The sequence below is a fragment of the Hirundo rustica genome, chromosome 2 (assembly GCF_015227805.2).
Source record: "Hirundo rustica isolate bHirRus1 chromosome 2, bHirRus1.pri.v3, whole genome shotgun sequence".
Lineage (NCBI taxonomy): Eukaryota > Metazoa > Chordata > Aves > Passeriformes > Hirundinidae > Hirundo > Hirundo rustica.
In genome coordinates this window covers 946936-971384 of record NC_053451.1, presented here as the reverse complement: position 1 = coordinate 971384, position 24449 = coordinate 946936, and the positions used below count along the sequence as shown (strand labels likewise).

Below are 24449 nucleotides of genomic sequence, written 5' to 3'. Positions count from 1 at the left end.
CAAAAAACACAACCAAACCAAATCAAAACAAAACAAACCAAAAAAAAAAAAAAGAAAAAAAAGGAAACAAACCCAACCAAAACATTTTTCTTTCCTGCCTCCCCCAGCCTTTTATTGGGTTCCAAATAAACCTGAGTTTGTAATTCAAGTCGGCATCTGCCATCTCGTCGGGTATGTGAGTAGGATGCACACAAAGGGGGGGATTTCAGTGGTCCCTGATTTCAGTGGTCCCTGCCCACTGGCTTGGCAGCACAAACGTGTTCTTAGCACAAAGAGAATGAGAATGCTCCGGCGTTTATAGATGAAGGCGCTAAAATGGCCCCCTGGGAGGCACGAGTGTCCTCTACAAACAGAATGCAACACTTCCTGATCTGAAAATGGGTAAAATTATTCCAGGGCTGTCTTTTCTCATCATCTTGGGGCTTTCGTGTGTATTATTTTACAGGCAGCACAACTCCCTCAGAGGTGGGAGTCCTCTCTCCACTGAAGGGTCCAAGATGCACGTGGACTCCCCAGTGCCAAACTCCAGTGCTAACAGAAGGTCCCACCTGCAGGGATGAGACAGGTGCTCTGGGCACCACTCTGCTGGTTTTGCCAGCACTGAGCAGTCCAGTTGTCTGTCGGTATTTGGATTAATGTCCACTTTTTCCTGCAGATTTTGATGTCAGGCCCGTGTCATGCTGCAAACCAGGAGCAAAGGCTCAGCCGTGGGCGCTGCTGGGGACCTCCTCCCCTGCCTCTGCTGCCCCTCCTGACCCAGGCTCTGAATATCCTGCTCATGGAACTGCAAGGAAAACTTCCCAAAGCATCTGCACGCACACCAACATGGCAATGAAATTGTAAAATTGTGGATGAAAATAGGGCCTGGATTCCTACCAGTGGCAACATCCCATCTGCCAAAGACAAGAAGACACCACCTCTGCTTCCTGGGTTTGGAAATGACATTCAGTGTTGGGAACAGTGTGGGCCAGAGCTGCCCATGGGGGAACCAGGCTGGAAGCAGCTTTGCAGAGATGCTCTGAACACACAAACATGTACACAGGGGTCGTACAGACGAGAGAAAAGAGCCGTCTTTGTCTTTGGCTAAACCTTCTAATTTATAGGAAAGGGTCTGAGGACAGAAACAGAACCAAAAAAAAATGTTGCCAAGCTCTCAGATGTATCATTTACTTAGAAAAAAAAGACTGGTATACAGAACACGGTGTCTTTTAAGAAAGTTAATCTTCACTGCTCGTAACAATACCCAATTTTTGGTAACCACTACATTACCAATCTCGGAGTATAAAACGGACTTGGTACAGGTTCATGTGTCCTTTGCTAGTCTGTTTAATTCACTGCACGCTCAGAGAAGCCTTCAGGTGTGTCCAATGCTGCCTTGATGTAACAGGGGCTAATGCAGGAGCTGGCTGATTGTTTAAACACGGCCTGTTGCAATCTGGATTTCTGTTTGAAGCACCTGCTTGCAGACCCCTCATATGAATGGAACTGGCCTTTAATGCAGTGAATTTCCACACGATGACACTTCTTTTTAAATAATCATGTTTCTTGTGACATGATTAAACCACAGTTTTCTTTATTTAAAAAAAAAAAAAAAAAAAAAAAAGGTTGCGTTATTACCTACTTTATGTAATTAACAGTAAAATCTGCTTGGAATTCCAATATTCCCACTTTTTCTGAATTAGACCACTCGTGTCTTTATTCAAGCTTCCACCGCCTTCATCTTCTCGGCAGGGCTTGTCAGCAAGCTCACACTGGACAGAGTATCCGGGGTTTTCCCCCTTGCCTGCCCCAGGGACAATGCCTGCAGCAGGGACAGTCTCACCACAGATCCTGGCCCGGCAGCCGTGGCACCACAGATTTCCCGGAGGAACCAAACCCTCGGTGCTCCCGACCAACCCCGCTGCCACAGCAGGTGAGAGCAGTGAAAATACAGATTCACACGCAGCTCTTGCAGGATGTTTTACTGTACAGTCAGATGCCAAATGCGAATATTTCTTAACAGCACAAGCAGAGCCCTTTTCTTTCAGCTTTAATATGCAGGACAATGCCTTCCTTGCAAGCAAACCTCCGATTTCCTGTGCTGCACCGCTGCGGGGCACCCCGCAGTGACAGCAACGTGCCCGTGGCTTTCTCTTCTAGCTTAAAGGAGAAAAAGGTTGGATCCCAGAGAAGAGCAGGTCAAATCCCAGGATGTCAGACTAACACTGGCCACTGACAGCCTCTGTGTTGAAGGAAATCTGTGTGGGGCTCATCTGCTGCAGCTGAGGCATCCTGGCTTCCAGGGGCTTCTCGCCCGCCGACTGCATGGTCTGGTTCCTCTTCCGCAGCATCTGTCCGATCCCCATCATGGGGAACCTGCCCCTGCTTTTCACACAGTTTGGGCTGCCCAGGGAATTGCTGGGCACCAGCTGAGTAGGGGACACCGCTTCTTCCTTTGCCTGGTACGCCTTCTCTTCGTACGTGAAAGAGACCTGGGTGGGGTGGACGGGGGACGTGCTCCCTGGGGGAAAGAGCGGGGACAGTGTCCTTTCACTCGAGCTTTTGTAAGGGAAATTCATTGGCGAGCCTAAAATCCTGTACTGGTGAGAGGGGGAAACCTGGTCTATCTGGTCCTCTCTGTCAACTGACTCGAAGGAGTGCACAATATTCAGGATGAGAGGGGAGTCCTTGGCCCGGCTGCCGATCCGGGACGGCTCCGGCTGGGGAGACTCCTGCCTCTTGAGGAGCCGGGGCGTCCTGGGGGGCGGCTGCTGGACCTCCAGGTATTCCAGGGAGCTGGAAGTGACACAGCCCGTCTTGGGTGCCAGGGGCTCGTGGAAAGGGCTCACGCCACCGCCGGAGTCTGCAAAGGAACGGGAGAGGGTGATGCCTAAAGTTGTAGCTTTCATGTTTTTCAGATTCTGTGCTGCCCAGGGATTCAGTTCTGAGCCTCACATTAAGTGCCAGTCAGCACTCTTCAGAGAACAGGGAGACAAATCAAATCCTTCTCCTGCTAAGGACCAAGGACAACTTTCAGCCCAACAGCACAAATGACGGTGGCTGAAGGGAGTAACAAGGAGGATGGGACCTCACAACCTGAAGCTGTAACTGGACAATTAAACCCCAATATGCAAATGGACCAAAACTTACGAAAATGTAAGCTCTCGTGACCAGTTGTCCATTTTGTGAGCATTCTTTTTCCACCTTGGGTGTAGCCCTGGTCAGGATCGCTCTTGTCCTGCCCAAGGTGTATCCTGGAGGCCTTTCAATAAATACCTGCTTTATTCTCTAGCTCTGACCAGTCTCTGTTTCAGGTCAGGCTTCCCAAGGCACCAAGGGAAGCAAAAGAGCACTTTGCAGTTACCAGCACTGCCTGCCCTGGTGGGCACCTCCAACACAGGAACCTGATAAATGCACCCGGTACAGCAAATCTGGGTCTGGGATACACTCAGAACCCCATTCCTGCATCCTCCCTTAATACTAACATGGTTGTTTCCCGGGTAATTTATCTGCCCTGTTCCTCACAGGCAGGAAAAGTGCTTTAACTGAGACAGGGACTTGAAAGGGAAAACCACAGATGTCTTCAAGCTGTTTGTATTAATTATATCCTCTTCATGCCATGCCTGAGAAATCTCACAGTTCTCCTCTCTTAGCACAACTTTGTGTGGCTCTTGCTGGGCCTGCATTCACTGGCACACCTAGAGGCACAGGGGAGTGCAGTGAGTTAATCCCTGGTGGCTCTCCTTCCATTTTGGAACAAAATCTGTTCCTGGTTTCACACATGTAAATATGGAGTAGCAGCACCGGGCCAGATTCAGGCTGTTACAGTTGGAATGGATTTGCTGCATCAGCTTCAGTGAGAACCTTCCTCCAGCAAGGTTCTGAAAATAAATGGAACAAACTTTGCAGGATTTGGCCCAGTCAAACAAAACAGCTCGTGGAGAAGATCTCCTCAGCTCCTACAGAATGCTGTCACTGCCTTCTGCCAAGCTAATCACAAGCAAGCACGTTTTGCTGCCTTGATGGAAAGCTGTCCAAGGAACCTGACTGCCAGGTCCCTCTAATTGAATTAACTGGTAGCTGTTCCATAAGTTCCCTCGGTCTCAAATCATCTAAAAAGGACCTGAAATAATTTAGCTCTGCCAGCACTCAGGTCACAGCCACAAATCTCACATGTACTTCTTGTGGAAGGATGGTCTTGCCAGGGGTTGAGACCTGAATGGATGAACAGGATGAAAGCTCACACTCATCCGGTAAAAGTAGAAAGAAGTTCAATCTGACCTTTAGTTTCTTTCTAAAACTGGCCAAAATTATTTAAGATGTGTCAAAACATAGTCTCCATAAGCAGACAGATGCTTTAGTTGAGATCTGCATGATTTTCAGGTTTCAGAACAAAAAAGCAGGGAAAAACATAAAGAGGGAAAGAATGAATGAGATTTCTTTCCCCCTTGTGCCTTCCTCCCAAAAGGGACAGCAAATCTGGGCAAAATGAGCATTTTAAATTTTTTTTTTACATTTTTTCACAGGAAGTATGTCCCATTCCTGACCAGCTCTCTGGACTCCACCTTGCAGCAGAGGTTCCTGTGCTGCCAGACTATTTGGACAATTTTTTTCACGATGAGCACAACAAATGATAAGTCATCAAATCACGACAACGAGCATGAAAGCATCACAAGGCACCACTCTGGATAACCCCCTAACACCACAGTAAATATTTGACATCACTGTATTTCCCCACTCCTCTCTGTAGTGTGCGGAAATACACTCATTTAGTTCCCTGTTTAACAGTGGGCTACGTCACCTTCCTGCTCCTCAGCGTCTCCATCCAGGTGTGCACTGCCCACAGCCCATTTTCCCTGCTGACTCCCCTTTTCCTCCACTCCTTTCTCTGCCCTCCTTTTGCCAGCAGTTTTCTCCCACCCCTCTCAGGCTGCCCTTTGTGATGAATGCCCTGCTCTCCTCTGGCTGTCACATCTTTTCCTTTCCCTGCTCACGATTCCCCCGCTCCTGTCGCTGATGGGCAGTTGCTGAGGTTGGCAGTCCCACCTGCCTTTCCTGGAGGCTGCCTCTTTCCCACCCCTGCACCATCAGCTCCTCCCAGGGACTCCTGGAGGTCAGGGATTCTCCCATGTTGCTCCTTAGCCAACACAGCAGCTGGTAGGAAGAAGCTTGGCTACCAGCTCTGGTTCCTCGGTGATCCGGGGTGAGTGGTGATGCTTTCAAAACACCAGTGTGAGCGGGGACGATCTCATGCGAGGACACGTAAACAGGGGAAGAATCTGCCTCTTTAAAGCACTGCAGGAATTCTGTCAAACACAGAAAGCGAGGGCTCCTGGCTACTGAGCACCAGCACGGTTTCCTCCTGGAAACACGGAAACCTGACGGCGGCGTTCCATTCCACCTGTGCTGACACGACCCAGGCTCTCTGCCACACCACCCCCAGAGCCACAGGGAATGCAAACCCGGAGTCTTTGCTCACAAGCACACCCCAGGCAGGACGGGACGGGCTCAAAGCACCACACCACACATGCACACGCACAGAGCCAGCACTGGCCTTTCTCCCACTGACCTTTGTCCGGACCCCCAGCCTTGGAGACTTTCCGGTCCTTCAGCAGAGCCTTGGTGTTCTGGATCTGTGAGATAAGACAGGAAGAAGGCTGTCTATATGAAACTGGACTTTTCTCAGTTTTCTTTGGGAGCTGACGGTGAAGAATCTCCCCTTTCTTTTCTTGCTCTTTGAGTTTTTTGTCCTTTAGGTTGCAAAACAAACAAGAACAATTTGGTTTACTCAAGGGAAGTTTCAGTGAGCTCCAGACCTACAAGGTGGATTAAGTACTATGTATTTACAAGGAATTTATTCTGACTGCTCGGGATAACTAAATCCTCGTTTTTCCTCTGATAAGGTTGCCATGATTTCACGGCTCCCATCTGTTCTGACATTCAGGCAGTGTCAAAGCTGGCTTTGGAAAATTAAAGGAAAAGGAAAGTTTTCTCTTGGAGAAAGCAGATGAAGGTTTGTGCTCCTCCATACCTGAAATACCCTACTTAAGCACTGAAAGAAGTCTTTGATTTCTCTTTACTCCACACCCTCTGAGATTTAAAAGGTGAACTGCAAAGTTTTAAAGAAGCTTAAAGCCTTTGAGTCATCTATCTTCTGTCCAGACAAGATCTGGGGGAATACAGCCCTTGCTTTTACAGCGTCTCTGCAACGGCACAAGACGTGGAGGGGGAGAAAATTGTTGAGCCCCTCCTTCCCTGAGCCCTAACTCCTGGTCATGCTGGGGAAGGCAGCTGAAGGTGGGATTGCAAGAAGAAGAAGAAGAAGAAGATAGGTTTGATCTCCAGTGATGACAGAGGAAAAACAGAACCTGGGAGCAGGACTCTGAAAAGGAAGCCAATTTTCCAAGCCCCATTTTACAGTGAAAATTCATTGCATCTCCTTTCAGTCACAGAAAGGATTTGGCAAACTGCTTAACACCCTTTACCTGCCATTGATTTCCAGGGGAGCCCAAAGTCTTATTTCACATTAAAGAAATGGTTCTGGTTGGTTTGGGGTTGTTTTTGTGGTCACAGTTGTCATTTAAGCAACATGTTTTGCTGCATCTGATTAAAAGGTCACTGTAAGTACAAGACTTTTTTAAAAAGTGAAGGAAAGTTCCTTCCCCCAGTTATGTGCCTGTGTTTTGCCTGGTAATTATGCACTGCCACTTTTGATTTTCTTTTGCAAGCTCACTGAGGTGGAGTCTAGGAAAATCCTCAAAGTGCATAAAAACACTGGAGAGAGGAAAAGAAAGATGCAGAAGACAATTTGGATTCACTTGGGTCTGGAAGAGCTCTGGAAGCAAGACAGACACCAAAGAGGGAAAAATCTGGACTCATTATGGACATTCCCAGCTCAGATGGAGCCTGGCTCCCTGCACAGACAGCATCTGGGCACTGCTGGACTCTGCAGGAGTTGTAGAGTTGGAAAGAAGACCTTCAGTGACTCACAAACCAAAGTTTTTAGTTTTAATACCGACAGGGTTAGGTGGGTGACCTGGGAGAAGAAGAACCTGAGATCCTCTGTGAGCTCCTCACTGGTTTCAACTCATGCACGAGTTTTTTGCCCCCATCCACCCCTTATGCCTTCCAACTCCTTTCCCTCTGGCTAGCTGCAGCTGGCTGACCCTTCCACCCCCACAGAGGAGCCCTGATGGAGCTGGACACCTCTGTCCACCTGTGGAGGAGCCTGTCCTTGTGCTTGGAGTAACTGTGGATCAGGCAATGCCTCGGGGGGCACGGTCCCTCCTGGTGAGGGTGGAGTGGTAGCAACAGCAAACACGACAGCAGCAATAAAACTGCTTATGACACTGTGGGGACATCACCCTGCCACAGCAGCCAGGGGAAGGTGTGCAGCGTGTTCTGAGCCCACCACGCTGTGTTTCCTCCCACGGCTCTGAAACTCTGCTGCCGAGAGAGCCTTCAGGAGAGACCAGGCTGTCCCCAGGATCTTTTTATAAAGGTACTTGTGAGCATGAGACCAAGTGGTGACTATATTAGGCCCACAGGAGCCAATCCAGATTGTCAGGATTGCTATTTTGGACAGGTGAGGAAGAGCCTGCGGGCTGCTGCTGCAGCCTCTGTCTGAGTGCAGGACGTGCCAGGGCTGCACTATTTTTATCCCGATGGTGCACGAGCCAAGCTGCAGCTCCTCACCTGCCAAGCGCTGCTGCCTTTGCCCTCACCCTGCTGGCACATTCTCTCAGCCACAGCAACACTGCCACTCCACACAATCAAAGCACCCCTGGCAAAGGAAATTCACATATCCGGAGCTGGCAATTAATGACTTCACACTGGATGAACTTTGCGAATCGTCTTGGAAGTATTTCTAAAACTGCTAACGCTGCTCCCTAATGACCACGGTTGTGAGAGGCTCAGGACCAAAGCCCTGAACTGCCAAGGTGCCAAGCACTTACATTTGAACAGGGAAGGAAGACTTCATTCAGGGGAGTTGTAAGAGTTCCCTCTGCACTGCGGAGCCGCTGTCCCATCATGCAGGAGCTGCACCGGTATGTTATGCTTGAATAGGTTGGGAATTACATCACCCTCTGCTATTTCCTGTCCTGACCTTGACCCTCAAACCTACTCTTAGTCCCAGCAATGGCTTTGAAAGGCAGATAAAGGGTATTTGCCTTGGCCACGTCTGACAGGACAAGGAGACGGGTTTTCAAAAATTGCAAATTCCACCTCTGAGCGCACTTAGCTGTCCCCTGGAGGGACAGCCATTCATCCCGAGACCCCTTCCACAAATAAAGAGATGGAGAGAGCCACAGAGTGCTGCCTGTCTCCCTCTCCCTGCACAGCCCATCTGTGCTGAGCACCCCAGTGGCACCAGCCTGGAAACAGCCTGGGCCCCTCTGCACCCCGGATCAGGGGACCTGGTGGAGGAGAAGTGACCACTGCCCGTGTGCCCCTGCCTGCCCCAGCTGCTGGCAGCCCCTCCTGAAGGCAGGTCCTTATTTCCCATGGCTGGGGAGAGGTGGGAGGAATTCCCTGCCTGCTGCAGCCGGAGCTGACCATCCCTCCCCTCCTATTCCCATGGCAACCTGCAGCTCTGCTCCCTAGGGACCACTGGCTCCCAATTCCTGCTCTGGAAACGGCGCGGAGGGATAAGGGCATTCCATCTCCAGCTCATGAACCTTCCTGAGCTTACAAAACCCCTCCCCCCGAGTCCCTGCCGAGTCCACCCCCGGCCACGGGCAGGGACACCCTCCCCCAGCCCAGCCTGAGCTCCACTTCCACGTTCTGTGCCCATGCAGCAGGAGAACAGGCTGTTACCATTATCACTGTTATTATTATTGCAATGTCTGCACAGGGAGTGCATCCTGGCAAGTATTTCAGGAAAGACACCCCCTCATCCTGTAAACAGCTATCCTGGGACTAACTCCGAGTGCAGGAGAGGCTTTGAAGGGAGCTCCTGTCCTCAACAAGCCTCCAAACCAAACTGGGGCCACACTGCTGCTAGTTCCCAGTTTTCCTGAGGGCAGTGAACTCTCCAGGCAGGCCTTGCTCCCCTCCCTGCACAGGAGCAGAAGCTGTGAGCTGATCCCTGGAGAATGCAGAATCCCAGAGCACAGTGGCCCTGGCGCTGCTCAGGGAAGTGGCACCAGCACCTGCTCCAGACAGAACCAAGATGCTCCATGCAGGATTTGAAGCTCAATTCCCAGTACCCGCCCCTGTTTCCAGGGAATGTTGCCCTGCAACAGCTTGAGTAAGTTGTGAGAGCTCTGTGGAATATCACATTCATTGAGTCTATCCACCGCTGATCCATTCCAAGCGAGGCAGTTTGGATTTATTCAAGGGAAGAATAAGCGCTTTGCCCTGATATTTCCGTCTGGCTCGCAGTTCAGCTTGCCTCGCGAGCAGCCTTTATAATAAACAAAACCAGCCACGACACAAATCTGCCCCTGCAATTAGATCATCAATCCAGGGCTGAGGAGCAGCTTTTGGAACAGGCAGACTCCTCAAGAATGCTGCTCTTTGTGTTGGCAGGGAAGACGTGCACAGCTCATATTACTCCTGTAATTTTAGTGCTTGGCAAAGAATCAGCCAGGGGAAGAAAAATCCAGCCATGATTTAGTACAAAATACCCTCTCTGCTTGCAGGCAAGAAGACTGGAGACCAACAAAAAGCAAGAGGTTAAGTCTTTTGTGTACCCAAGGGAATTCCTTCGTGATGCAGTGGGCTGATCCTGCATCACTTCTGCTAGGGAGCAGAGAAAATTGACTTTGAGGAGTGTTGTGCTAATAGAGCTTCAGTGCTCCTGGCAGCCAGGCCAGGGTTGGCCCAGGACACCAGGAAGGTCACCCTGGCTGTCACTCAGCTCTCTGTCCTACAGCACCGAGGTCTCGAGGCTCAGAGCCTCGAGAACACTCAGTTTTCATCTTTTTATAACACCAGAACTTGCACCCCACAATGAAGCTATGGAGCCCCCTGTGTTTGCATCATTTTGCTAAACAGAGATTTAAAAACACTTAATTTCTTTGAAAACCCTGAAAGCCACCTTTCTGTTTCCTCTCTAGGGGGTGACTGTTTGTTTCTTTGGAAAGAAATAAAGGGAGTTATTTGTCCTGCACAGGCAAGACCACGGGTCTTTCTTTCCTCCACAGGTCCACAAACCCACCACTTTAACCACAATCACCAAGGATGCTCAAATTCAATCTGCTTTCAAGGCACTTCAACAAGCTTTGGTGAGCTTTACCTCGTAGGAGTCTTTATTTGCCTTGTATTTGTCTGTCTGGTAGAGCTGGTTCTTGTGGCAAATACCGTCCTGGCCTTCAGCCTTCTGTGGAGAGACAAGCACAGAAAAGTAAAATACGTAAGATAATTAGAGAAAACTAACGTTTGATTACTGCTTAATGGACTGTACCCACTCTTGGCACTCAGCAGAGCAGCATCACCTTACAGGGGTGATGGATTTGGTCCATTACATTTTAAGTATCATTGGTGGCATCATCACTAATGTCAAAAGGACTGAGGAAAGAAAAAAAAACCCTAAGACGCCACTGTCAAATGGGAAGGCCTAAGCCGTGCTCAGGGGCCAGGAGAGATTACATCAGGTAAAACTTCCAGCTGAGTTTTCACTTAAAAGCTAAATAAGTCGAAGAGCTCTTAAGCTTCTTCTTGATGTCCTGACTCAAGAAATGCTGTTATTGGCATTGCAGGCAACAGAACTACTTCAACACAGGGACACGGCGCTCCACGACGGATGACCCTTGGGACTCTCCACAACTCTGTGAGATCAGATGCCAGCAAGCCAGGCCACTTTTCCTGCCCTCCTCCCCCAGAGTGGCAGGAGGCAGTGCTCACCCTGAGGCTGGCCAGGTAGCGCTCCAGCTTCTTGTTGAGCAGGAAGTAGATGGCCAGCGTGTGGCTGGCCCTGTTGGAGAGCACGGTGTTGATGACATCGCTGTTCTTGTAGCCCAGCTTCTCAGTCATGTGCAGCAGGACGCTCTGGCTCAGGTCCTCCAGGTGAATCCTGCACAGGGAGAGAGGCAGGGCTGGAGTTTTGGGCCGTCCTCTCAGTGACAGAGCCTCAGGGACACGAGGCAGAACACCAAGAGGAGGCCCCCGAGGGCTCAGCAGCCTGGGGGTGATCAGTTCCCTTCTGCTGTGAGCAGGAAGGGAAAGGAGGGATATCTGGGAACACAGGAGCTGCAGGAAGCTGAATGGACAGGACTGTGCCCGCTGTGTCCATCCCTGATGGGAAATGGCACCGTGATGCTCAGGCCATTTGTCACCCTACACCTGACCACTGAAAATCATTAAGATGAGCTGGTTTTGAAGGAAAAGGGGTAAAATCCAACCCAGATCTGGCTCTCTGAAAAGCCTCTTTTCTTGTTATCAAACAGCACTGCTCTGAGCCTCACCCCCTTACCTGCTGAGCAGTATCCATGCACTAATTAGCCAGGGAATTTCCTGCTGGAGAAAGGGGATGCACAGAATAATTCCTGCAGCTCAGAATGGCAACGCTGCTGCTCGCCTCCTGCCACAAGTACAAGCCGTGTTTATGTCTCTCTCTTCAACAAAGTCTGGAACAGTCTCAGCCAAGGCGAGAAAAGCAGCACAGAGGTCTTGTGGAAATGCCAAAGCATTGGCTCAGTCTGAGTTAAAACCAGATTTTTCCAAAGAACTCTGCTCCTCTTTAGACTTCTAAACGGGCTGGCCAGCTTCCCAGAGGGACCCATCAGCTCCCATCCATCTCCAGAGAAATGCTGGGTTCCAGTTGTTTCTAGAGGATATTCCCCACTCCTCATACCAAGCCTACTATCACAGGGAGCTTGTTCTGCAAGATTCCCCCTTCCAAGGGATCCCTCCCCACCCTTCCCACTCCTGGCCCATCTCTGACGGACAAGGGCTCAGACAAGATGTCAAACACAGTCTGGGAGATCTCAAATAACTCCTTCCCTTCACTCCCTGTGCTCCTGAAGACTCTGTCTGCCAGTAAGGAATGCCTGGGCTTGGGTCTTTTCTTTTTCACAAGTTCAAAAGCAAAACTTATCTTGGCCACCGCACATTGAGACATCTGGGCAGCAAAAGAAATTCAAGCAATTTTGACTTGAAGTGCTCAGCAAAACGGGAAATTTTTGCTTGCCTTCTGGGAATTTCTTCAACAAAAGCAAGCCTATAAAAAGCCTGGGAAAATATTCTCCTGAAAATGCAGCTCCTGCTGCTCTCCTGCCTTATCTCCATGCTCTTCCCTTCCTACCACGCTCCTGTCTTGGGAACAATGTGTGTTACTCCCAGAGTAGTGGAAGGAACACAGCACAGCTCCTTCTGTGTCGATTAAGAGAGGAATTGATTCTTTGCAAATTCAGCAGTGGGGTTTTTCATGCACTATTTCACCACACCTGATCCATATCTGCACACTGAGGAAAAACTGGAGAAATTCCATGGATGCTGACTCTACTGGTACTTTCTGAGGCAAGCTCAAAAGGAGCCAGGCCACCTCTTTAAATATTTAAAACTTTGCAGGTTATTTTCCCTAAAAAGCTGCAGTATGACAGAGTCTAGGTAGGTCAAGCTTGGGACATCATCTAATTAAACAAAAGTAATATTATTTGAAAAAAATGAAAGACAGAATTTCTTTAAGGGCTTTTATCCTTTACAGTTTCACGTGTCCCCTAAATCTGGAGGAGTGATATCGAGAGAATGGCTCTGCTTGTCCTCATCCCTTGGGAAGCAATTCATCATTTTATATCCTGGGGATTACAGGCAGCTGGCCCCACATTTGGCCTCCTCATTTCAGGGGATGGACCCAGTGATATCCCCAGGTATCCAAGATGCTTGACATCCATCCATCCATCCATCCATCCATCCATCCATCCATCCATCCATCCACCCATCCATCCACCCATCCATCCATCCATCCATCCATCCTTTGGGAGCTGGAGACCTGCTCTTCTCCTCAGGTCAAGGAATGTCACTCTCCGCCTGCTTTCAGTCACGTTCACAGGCACAGGTATTCAACACCAACCACCAACAAAGCGAAGCCATTAAACTCTGACCTTTCTCACCACGGTTTGCGCATTCCCTTCACCCACAGCACCTCACAAACAGGCAGAGGCTCTCCTGGAGAAGCAGCTTGGCTTTTGCTGACCAGCGAGGAGGAGATCAGAACTGTCTGTCACACCTCCCCACCCTGCAAATAATCCACCGCAACTGCAGCTTCCAGTTTAAGGTATTGCTCTGGAGCATTTCAGGCAACACAGGGCCAATCTCAATAATCTTTAGGATGGATTCACAAAAGCAGTTCCTAGGATATGTCACGTGACTGGGACCTGGACACCAGGGACGTGACGTGCAGACTCCCTGGCAGGTTTCCTCCTCTCCTCCCCTCCCCTGCCCCTGTACCTGTTTGGGTAGGTGACGTTGGGTGGTGCTCTCCCGGGGTAGTTCTCGTTGAGCCATCGGTTTGCCAGGGCCTGCTGGATGTTGGGTCTCTTTGCAGGGTCTGGCTCCAGCAGAGAGCGCAGGAAGTTTATGGCCGCTGTGAAGAGATGGAGGAAAAACCCCAAACAACAGCTCTGTCATCTGCTTTACGACTCACACAGCACATGAGTGACTGCAGGTGCGTAGCCTGAACAAGAGCGTACTAAAAAGGAACCTTTTCCTCACTGCATGCTCCACTGTCCTTGAGAAAATGGAAGAACCGGTAGGGGATTAGTAACTAAAACAAACAATGATAAAACAAACAATGATCTACAGTCACGATGATTTATAGAGTTACAAAGGAGAGGGGGAAAAGCGCTTTTTGTCTCAGAGCTCACTTGAAGTTTCGGAGCAGGCGAGCCAACATTTGATTCCCACGTGAGAGCAAGAGGCTGGAGCCAGGTCAGAGACAAATCACTGTGCTCAAAGCAGGAGGAGATGGACCAGGGTGAGTGGAGGGGAGGGATGCAGACCTGGGAAGGAGGACACAGCAAACTGGGCTCCCTCTGCCATTATAAGGATAAATTCTCTGGCTTCCGTCCAACCTGCAGTCAGCTGCAGAAGGTTTTAGCCAAATTAAAAGAGTACAGCAAAATTAACAGCCTTTGCTTTGTTCTCCTGAACCTTCAGCTCTCAATGACACTCAACCACTGCTCATGAGTTTGTTGCAAAAATGCTCAGTTTTTAAAGTCATGTGCTTCTTACATGATTAGAAGCAGTGAAATCGATTGATCTGCCTAAAATCCTCACAAGAAGTGTCCCTCTGAACTGAAAATAAACTCTGTTTCAACTAGGTCTGGTCTTTATTCCTCAGATTACCAAGGCTAGGCTTCACTGCTCCTACATGCAATTTAATGAGAATAAAACACCTGTTGGTGGGATGGGACAGGATGGGCTGGTGCACCAGGGGAAGGTGGAGGATGAGGAAGGGAGGGTTTCTCCCTAAATAAATCAGGGTCAGACCCAACAGGTGCCAGCTCCAACAGCCTGAGCAACCTCAGCGTACAATATCCTGCAAAAATCAGGTCTCAGCTGGAGAGAGGGCTCTGTCTGTGTCAAGAATGTGCAAGACAGACTTATTACTCTGAATTACCAGTTCAGCCAGGCACCAGCTGGGTTTTTTCCTAATCTCTCTCTTCATAAACCACTGATTTATGGGAGATGCTTCACTTAAACATTCTCCAGTATTTTTGTTATCCCACAGCAGCCACGTCGCAGGAGCAGCAGGCAGAGCCCACATCCGAGTTCCCAAACTTGCTGGAAGCTGCTCTCTGTGTGCCTGGCGTGCCCCTTCCTCACCCCCGTTAGAGCAAACAACAAACCCTTGTTCTCCCATTTAATCCCCTCTTGCTCCAGTGCCTCCCCCGTGTCTGTGTTGGAAAGCTCACACATCCCATTGGCTCAGAGCCAGAGGAATCCCTCTCCCCAAACCCACGCACTCCCTCCTTCAACACCACCATGCTTGGATCTCCAAACCACCCTTAAAATCCTCCTTAAAAATCCTACTTCTCCACCCCCACCCTTGCCAAGAGGCAAACTAATTAAATAAAGCTTGTGAAGTGCACAGATCAACAGATTCAGGCTGGGAGAAACTAATTCTGGAGTGAAGCTTTCCCCTCTGGAAGCTCCCAGACCTGAGCAACAGAGAGGAACAACAGCACCTTGGCTGGTTTGAGATCTGGGATGGCACAAGGAGCATTTCCAGCTTAGCTGTGGACAGCAAAATGATTTCCCCAGGGAGAAAACATGAAGGAAAAGGAATATATGCAAGGTGAACACCAACTTCCTGAGCACCTGACCCCTGCTCACCTAAAATCAATAACCAGATAGGTGTTGTTCAAGAGGCTTAATGAGAAACAGGTTCCTAAGTGGGAAAAGCAAACACCAACTCTGAAATTTCCCTGTTTGGCTACACAGGTTGTTTCGGGTGCTCACGGTCACCCAGCACTTCAGGTCACCCAGATGAAGTGCTTTTGCTGCTCAGTGATAAGACTGGCTACCTGCACGATGGGGCTGTGTGTTCAGTAACCAGGAAACAAAATCTTGAAAGACAACGTACTGGACATGTAAAAGGGACTCCTGTAGAAATTCCCTATTTAGAGGTGAATTTACGGAACTTGAGACCCGACTAAAACAAAAGGTCCATAAACCCAAGAAGTTAACGAGCACTACAGCTCCCAGAGCAGGGGAGCAGAGTTTCTGCCCAGTGACCCAAAGCCTAAGGGTGGCAGGAACAAATGTCACCCGAAATGACACTGTGGCATGTCGCTGAGCTCACAGGGTCAGGGGCTGATGGGCACCTTTGTCCACCGTGGGCAAAGGTTAACGTGTTTAAATCTAGTCCATTTACTTGCCATCATCTCTGCAAGTTCAGGCTCTTTGTTTATCTCACGGGATAAACAAAACCCTGCCTTCCCTGGGGACCGCAGTGTCAAGTGAGCTACAGATGCTAGAGAGAGGAAATCTGATCCCCACTGTTAAATGGCAGGATGGATGAAACAGCAGAAGGAAGCCTGTCAAAAGCAATGTTATCTGTTTTGCTGCTCAGGGTCCAGCCTTCTGCAGGGTGGAAGGTGTAACCCTAAATCTGCACTTGGAGAATTCACCTTGTGACTCAGTTCCAGAGGGTTCTCTTTTACACCTTCTAACAACGGCTTCCATTCCCTTTTTGTATTTGCAATCTTTTAATTTTATCCAAAGCCCTTTGCAAACAGGCTGCCAGGGAAAAGGAGACAGAAGCTCTCCACGGACAACAAATTTGGCATAAAAAAATAAAACCCAGCTACCAAAGAGAGCTTGTTCTAAATGCTGGCAGTGGCCTTGCTGCAAGCTGAAAAGTGATTCTGTTGCCTAGTGACATGGCTCTGAAGCAGGAATTAATAACTCTAATACTAATACACCAACCATTTTGCATTTTGTGAACACACAAAGGTTATCCCAGGTAACTGTCCCAAAATAACTTTCTGAGGGCATGTCACGATTCCATAACAAATGTGAGGTCATTTGAGGCAGTTTATCACTCAACCCCAGTCATGACAATGCCCAGGAACCTGTTATTCCAAAATATCTTTTCATCCATCCTTACCCTACGCTAGAATCTTCTGGATGTGCAAAACTGACCAACTGCTCCTCAAAAGCAATTCCACAGAATTTCACAGATTTGTTCCTTCTCTCATATTCAGCACAACTTGGTGCTTCTCCAGAAGTCAAAGCAGAAGGAATCCTGCTGCAACAACTCCTGCAGGTCTTTCAGAGGCCAACATGAAAAAAGGAACTTTTCCCAGTCCCAAATGATCCATAATTCCAACACGCAACAGCTGTGACCCGCTGGATCCGAAGGCTTCCCAGCAACCCCCCTGGATTACCTGAGGAGAGCTGAGTGGGAAAGGGGTTCATTTCTTTGTCCACCATCTTTTGGTACAAGGCTCTCAAGCTGAACGGCTCCACAGTGAAGGGTAACGTTCCAGTCAGCATGGCATACATGTTCACCCCACTGAAAGAAAACACGCAGAAAAAGAAACCGAAAGGATCAGGAACGAGGTAAAAATTAGCTTTTAGAGACTGCACTTCATCTTTAATGTTTGGCAGTCATTACAGGGTTGATGCCCCATCTCTGAGAACATTTCAGGTCAGGCTGAATGAGCCACCCAATCCAGCTGGAGACAGCCCTGCTCTTTGCAATAACAATTATAAACTCGAGAAGTAACTCACATGGACCAAACGTCTATTTTGGGCCCGTATTTCTTCCTCGCCAGAAGTTCAGGGGCTGCATATGCTGGGCTCCCACACTGGGTGCTGAAGGGATCAGAATAACCCAAGATTCCTGCACAGTTGCTCAATCCAAAGTCTGTGAAAGGCACAGAGACACAGTTATGAAAGAGAGACACAGTCAAACTGTGCTAGAGCAAAAGTTAAAAAGAAAGAACATTTTCTTTCCAAAAGCTAAGCAATGAACTCCCTATGGAGAAAAAAAACCTCATCCACATGCAAAAAATGTTACGTAGTTTGCTTCTAGGAGGTGCCAGATAACCACTAGTAAGAACACTGCTATCTGATTGATTCCTCAATATCCTCTCTCAGTCATTAATTTGTGGCTCTTTTCTTTACCTGTGCATTTATTTGCGCTGGACTTGCTGTGCTGGCCTGTCCTTTCGCTTTCACCCCGCTGAAAACCAAATTTGGCTGAAATTTGAGGAGTTCCTCAAGGCATTAGGAGCACCCTAATGCAGGGCAGGCACATAAGCCTCATTCCCTCACTAAACTAGGCAAAGATATAAAAATGCTGTCAAAAAAAATCCAATTATCACAGTGAGTGGACGAGCCTGAGTGCCTAAATGGTGGCAGCACTGCTTTCCACTCGACTGGCTGCACCTCTGAGGGCCAGGCAGGCACAGGGAGACAGGAATCACCATCTCTCACAGCTAAAGAGGCTCACTGGGGCTTTCCTGGAGAACGTTGTCAAAACTGAGGGGAGAATCGAGACATTTCCTTGCCTCTGATGGAAAACAATTATCCCTGGACACCGCTTAATCATCCCTGCTAGGGATGTACCATCCCTGGGGCTTTTACAAACACTGCAGAGGATCCATTAACTTAATTAACGTGTTCATTAGCTGCGGCCCGAGATGAGTTCTGTCAACTGTAAAATACTTTGGAAAACTCTTAGAAATAATATCTCCACGCAGTATTATTCCTGGTCCTTACCCTGCTGTGTCGTGCCAGCTACAAGTGACTGGACCGCACTGTAATGTTTTACAGTCACAGGATGCAAGGGCTGTGATGGTGTCAATCAGCATCCCTTCATCACTACCAATGGAGGGACACTCCACGAGAGGTTTTCATTCTCTCACTTGCTTCAGTTGTCAACCCCTTATTCACTTTCTTCAGCTCATTCATTTCAGCTGCTATGCCTTTCATTTTTTTTCCCCCTGCTGAAGACGCAGAATGTGTGCAAACAGATGCATGCTGGGGACGGGGATTTCATAGCCATGGAAATGAGAATATTGCTATTAGCGCTGTGTCAGCACATGGCGATCACAGCGTGATTTTTATTATTTTTATTAAGGATGCCGTGCTGATCTTGATGAGAACAGAGCGACCGCCAGCACCGATAACCTCGCTGCCGCTGCCTGCCTCTCCCTTTCAAGAAGCCCAGCAAATGACAGGAGTTCAGCTCAAAGGCCACACTTGGTTTTCCCAAGTAAATATTTTTACAGGGAGCTCCACCACCCCCACTGCTCGTGCCACTGGAGCATCACGGCATCGCTCCGCTCCTCCTCGGCGCCTCCAGGGAATCCACACCAGGCTACGGAGCCACGGCTATCCCTGCAGCTCTGCCAGACAGAACAGGGAAAGAGCTGTCAAACACCAGCTCCTGGACAAGCTGAGCTCCACAGAGCTCAGCAGAGTTGGGTGTCCCAGCAGGAAGCCAAGGACTTGGCGTGGTCTTTGAGCGGCGTCTTTATCCGACACCGACCACGTGGGCTGGGAGATAACAAGGGGTGGATTATTTCCAACAGTTCCAATCCTGATGTTCTTCCGTTTGATTAACAGACTGCTAAGAGTAAGCGCTCTCAAAGGGAATTTTTCCAAGAAGAATATCTGAGAGCAGGCTCTAAACCACCTTGTCACAAAGCCAAAAGGAGGAAAAAATCCAAGGTGCCCTTAGGCAGCCGAGGGCTCAAGGCATCCAGGTCTCACTGAAATGAACAAGCAGTGACTTCAGGATCACATCTTCAATCTTCATTTCACCTTTTGTTCTTCCTTTCACAGCTACTACAAGAACAACATTTTTATTTTTATTAGCTACTCCTGTGTTTACTGCTGCAGGAATCACAGCGACCAAGCTCTCACCCCACAGCAGGTAACAGCAGCGAGATGGTTTTGTAGCTCCAAGTCTCTTCTCCCAGTCATGAAAAGCAGCAGTTTAATTCCTCAAAATGTGTTCTTCACTCCTGAAGACCCTTCCTGGGAAGGACCACGTGATGACACAGCTGATCATTACTAGTCTAGGCTACACAAAATATTGCAACCTTTCTTTTGCGACAACACCCCCGGCTGGGTGGTGGGATTTAATTGCTTTGTTCTAGCATACACACTGCCTGCAATCTGCTCTGCTTAAACATCAGGCTGCAGGCCATTTATTGAGGCTGTGGAAGATCAAGCTGTCTCTTTTCTCTTTTCCTCCCACACCACCCACTGCGAGGAGACCTTTCCACGCGGCCGAAGCAAACGGAACTGCAGGAATGGGCCTGGGGTCGGGCTTTATTGGCACGTGAGTTTGAATTGTACATGTATCGTCTGGGAAGGTCTCGGTTTGGATGTCAAGCTCACGTAGCGCTGCGTAATCAAACACCCAATAACGGGGAAGTTATGCGAGTTCTGTAAATCCATCCGACGTTCCTAGAGCTCTGGTGCAAACCATCTGGTCTGGCTTATCTGCTAAATCAGGATAATGGGTGGTATCCATCAGCACTGGTGAATGATTCATGGTCCCTTATCAGCGTCCTCCTGACCCTCAGCTGAGCTAACCCTGAGCTCTCTTTGCTGTTATTTTCCCAGCCCGTCGATTCGCTACACAGTAATCACTGGAAGTCGGGGTAGCATTTCCAAATCTGAATTCCCCGAGTAAAACCTGGCTATTTCAGATCTCATTAATCATCCTCCCCTTGCTCGCTTGGCGGTGCATGCGCTTCATACGCCACAGCGAGCGTCCATCTGACCGGGATGTTTGAATGTTAAGTGGTTTTCACCACTTTTCAGCCCATGGAACTTTTCGAAGAGAGCCAGTGGAGTGTTTAAGTCTGCAGCCACAGACACTGCTGTTGGCAAAAGTGCAGGCACGGAAAGAAACATAAACAGATGTTTGGCACGCATTTTATGAAAGGAATATTTTCTTTTCAGTGCCCACATTAACATTAATGGGAGTTATGCAAGGCAGCGAGAGACTATCCCCACCGATGATTAATCTAAAGTGCCTGCACAGCTTGAATGAATCAAGCACCGCATACAACTCATACCTAAATACAATCAAGGCTCTACCGTTGATCTTTTTTATTCTTTAACAGCCCTCTAAACCAATTTTGTCCCGGGTGCTGGAAGCAAATTTAACAAATATAAATATAGGACCGCATTTTGCCAGCTGCTAAAAATGTGTGCAACTCCCACTGACTTCAGTGGAAGCATATGTTCACGGGGGCAGAATCCAGCCCCTAGCAAATAAGAAGCGATGGTGATAATAAAATAAACCACTTCTGTGGTGTCAATTCTTAAATTCCTTACCGAGCTCCCGATTTGAAAGATGTGGGTTTAAGATGTAGGATTATTCCCATACCCAGTTAAATCCGAATTATTTGGATCATCTTTTTTCCACAAAATGCTGTCAGGAACAGCTTGATTGCTATCTATACTCTCTCAGCTCCTCTCTGCAGCAACATTAGCAGTTGTCACATGGAGGATTATGAAGCCTCAAAAACTCTCTTTATAAAACTAACAATTTTAATTACTGGAATTGCCAAACTGGTTTCATACCAATAAGCTTGATATTGTTGTCTTCATCTAGCAACAGATTTTCTATCTTCAAGTCTCTGAAAGAAAGAAAATATTTTGAGTGAGTCTCCAAAATAATGAAGCAGCTTTGCCTCACTCTCATCAGTGTATGTACAAGACTTGTGTATAATCAAATGTATAATGAAAGCAGCACACAGAGTTCCGCAGTGAAAGCAGAAAGCCCCATGCATCCTGACCAAAATTAACAGTGCTTTCACACCCTGCTTCCCACCTATTCTTCTGGCACAAAATGACATTACGAGCACTTGTCAGTACATCCTGTAATTAACCAGGCTCTCCAAGTTCCTTAAGTACTGGAAGTTGACAGAAAACTTACAAACTGGAAACATTTTAGGCACGTCTTCGGAACTGGAGGGACAATTTCTCCTTCCAGCCCAAAGGCTGAAGGATAAACCTGAGATCTGAGGAGTCAAGGCTATCCTCTGCGTACAGGAGAGATCAGAACCAGCCTGCTGTGAGGGTGCAGCACCCAAACTCCTTGCAGAGATGGTCACCGCAGGCATTCCCACACGCCACAGGTAAAACCCAGGGATTGAAATGGTTTGTCCAATGCCACCCAGAAAATCCCCCCCAAACCCCCAAGCTGTGCAGACTGAGCACTGATTATGATGTGAAAAAAAAACTCGTTTTGGTTGCTACACAACTCGTCCATGACTCCTAGCAGCTGGCCAAGCCTTCATCACACGGATTTTTTTGCCCCCATCCAGACAGGAAATATTTGTAACAATCAGCATGCTGGGATATCCACAGTGACGCTTCTCCTCGGAAAAATCTGGATAATAAAGCCATCAGCTCTAATTATGGGAAGCCAGTGACATCCCTGATATTTTGCCTTTTTGTAAGGTGAAGGCAGTGATGAAAGACACCTCCATTGCAGATGAAGATATCAAGCTTAATAAAACAGGACAAGTAACCGAGGCAAACCAAGCCAAGTACTTCCACAAGGAGGGATCTGTGAAAGAAAAGAGTCCAAGCCTGGACTGAGGCAGAAGGGTACTTGCAGGTAGGATGACCCTCACTTCATCAGTGAGACCACAAGGACCTGCACAGGAGGGATTTTCTGCATTAAACGCAGCATGGGCAGGTGCAGGGGGGATTCTGCCCCTCTGAGGAGAGACCCCACCAGCACAGCTGGGGTCCAACAGCAGCAGGAGCTGCTGGAGCCACTCCAGAGGGGGAATGGCTTCAAAGTGACAGAAAATAAGTTTAGATGCGATATTGGGAAGGAATTCCCGGCTGTGAGGATGGAAAAGCCCCGGCACAGGGTGCCCAGAGAAGCTGTGGCTGCCCCTGGATCCCTGGCAGTGCCCAAGGCCAGGTTGGTCAGGGCTTGGAGCAGCCTGGGACAGTGGAAGGTGTCCCTGCCCATGGCAGGAGTGGCTCTGGGTGGACTTTAAGGTCCCTCCCAACCCAACCCCTCCACGACCCTGTGATTACATTCCCTTCTCTGGCACTGTCCCAGGGGCTCTGCACATCCTCCTAAAGGCATTTCCCACACAGGGCAGAGAAAGGGCTCGATCCAGGGACAGCCTGCCCTGCCAGATGGATCGGGATCAACCCACTCCTGCTTCCCTCTGCTGCCAAAAAAGGGCTCAGTGCTTCATGTCTGACATCCTTACTGCCTGCAGGCGGAGGTTTTCACAGTGTGATTGGTCTCCAGGAGAATATCGGGGTTGGGAACTTAACGGAGAGACTTTGGAAAAAAACAGCCTGGGAGAGACAAAAAAATACAAAACAACACCTCACCACCACCTCTAAAGCCTCAAATTAAACTGAAATCAGCGCTGCCATGCTTGGTACAGCACCCCAAAGCAAAGAGAAAGACCATTTGGAAGCTGTGAGTATATGAAATACTAGCTAAGAAGAGGCAAGACTTTAAAGGCAAGGAAAGGGGACAAAAATGCAAGCTCTAAGTTAAGGAGAAAAGACATCCAGGCAATCAGAATAGCAAATGAATGACAGGGGGGCTAACCATGAACACCAGAAAAGATATTTTAAAGGATTCAAGGTTTAAAAACAGATAAATGTATAAATAAAATAAAAGGTAAATATTACAGGGCATTTTAAGGCCACGAGAGGAAAAAGATAGAAATGTAAATATTGCCTCAGTATAGAGCGCAGTCAGACCTGGTAAAAGCTGTTTACCCATCTGTCTGTTCTCAGCAGATTTGCCAGTGAGTGGTAACTGATCTAATGGTCCATATGCACCACAGTTTCTGTCCACCCCAACAGGAAAGCAGTGATTTTTGGAGCAATACCAGGAGCCAGGACAAGAGGCTTTCCCACATTTCTCTTTGTGGTGGTGCAACCCAGTCGCACGCCTGCTTTAGGACCCATTTCCATGAGCACCCTAAATGCTTCATTAAGTCAGCTCTGTCCAATGCAAACTTTAATTCTCTTTTACAACAGGAGGCTTATCTGAAGCTGCTGCTAAGACTTGTGCTCCAGACCCTTCACCAACTTTCACTGAGTGTCTTACTCGCCTTTAATGTTCCAAACCCTTTATCATACAGGGCATGAAATGCAGCCCTCCAAACACTTTTGGGGGCAATGGTGTTTCTTTTTCCACTACAACAAAGCATGGACTCTGGACACTTTCAGCTTCCCTCCCTGAAGTCAATCTGATCTTGTTCACGGCTCCCCAAAAAAATAGACTAAAGGATTATTTATGGGTCTTCCCCCATAAGAAAATTCTCAGCACTCATTGCTGAAGAACTTAAAAATACCCTCAGGCATTAAATGCAAAAGGAGCCAGAAGTGCTACCTTTGCCTAAGGGATCAGCTCCCTGATGCTGAGAGTGTCTAACTGCGGGACAATTAGTCAAATCTAGAATAATGAAGGCACGCCAGGAAGGCCGAGCTGCATTCCCACAGCCTGGAGAACCAGCAGATATTTATTTATGTCTTCCCAGCTCGTGGAGCTGGCAGCGCAGAGTTGGCATTCCCCGCATCTGAAAATACACCATCTCTACGGGCTGAGCTTCTTTGGGAGCTCGTTCTGCTGTTGATGGGGCTGATTTCTCTCTTTGCACCACTCTGGGATCCCCAGGCGCCTCCAGTGAGGAACACAAGCGAATCCCTGGAGCAAGTGACCCCATCAGCTGCTCCCGCCGCGGTTTATTCCGCGCCACAGCAGGCAGCAGGCTGTAAAAGGGAAGTTTTGCATTTCACACTTTATTTCTTGTCTGGGGGAGGAAGGATGAGAAAGAAGGTTTTACCAGCAAGCAGCTGCACAGCAGCAGCGCTTGGCTGCTCTCTCCTGAATCTGATTTTTAATCAGAGCAGCCGATCAGCCATCAACCACCAACCCTCACGGCCGCTTTCAAGCCTTGCGCAAGAGCTGGAGAGGTCGCAGAGGTTTGGGTTCATCACCACGTTTACGTATCGATGTACACTTCAAAGGCTTTGATATCAAAATCTCACTGAGCCCA

The 24449-nt window shown here is 48.5% G+C and overlaps 1 protein-coding gene across 4 annotated transcripts in view; it reads right to left on the bottom strand.

Moving 5' to 3' along the window:
* Window positions 1-1140: 1140 nt before the first annotated feature.
* The window catches only part of HUNK (hormonally up-regulated Neu-associated kinase), a 42964-nt gene continuing 19655 nt past the window's right edge, over window positions 1141-24449 (bottom strand). For 3 of the 4 annotated variants that reach the window (XM_040056986.1, XM_040056983.1, XM_040056985.1), the window contains exons 3-10: window positions 20980-21035; window positions 17161-17296; window positions 16815-16942; window positions 13372-13507; window positions 10828-10996; window positions 10220-10303; window positions 5549-5729; window positions 1141-2842 (exon numbers count right to left, since the gene is read on the bottom strand). In XM_040056986.1, the coding sequence (XP_039912920.1) occupies window positions 2199-2842; window positions 5549-5729; window positions 10220-10303; window positions 10828-10996; window positions 13372-13507; window positions 16815-16942; window positions 17161-17296; window positions 20980-21035 (1534 nt within the window). In that variant the 3' untranslated portion in view covers window positions 1141-2198. The remainder of the gene's footprint in view (window positions 2843-5548; window positions 5730-10219; window positions 10304-10827; window positions 10997-13371; window positions 13508-16814; window positions 16943-17160; window positions 17297-20979; window positions 21036-24449) is intronic. The other variant, XM_040056984.1, reaches the window with a different exon arrangement.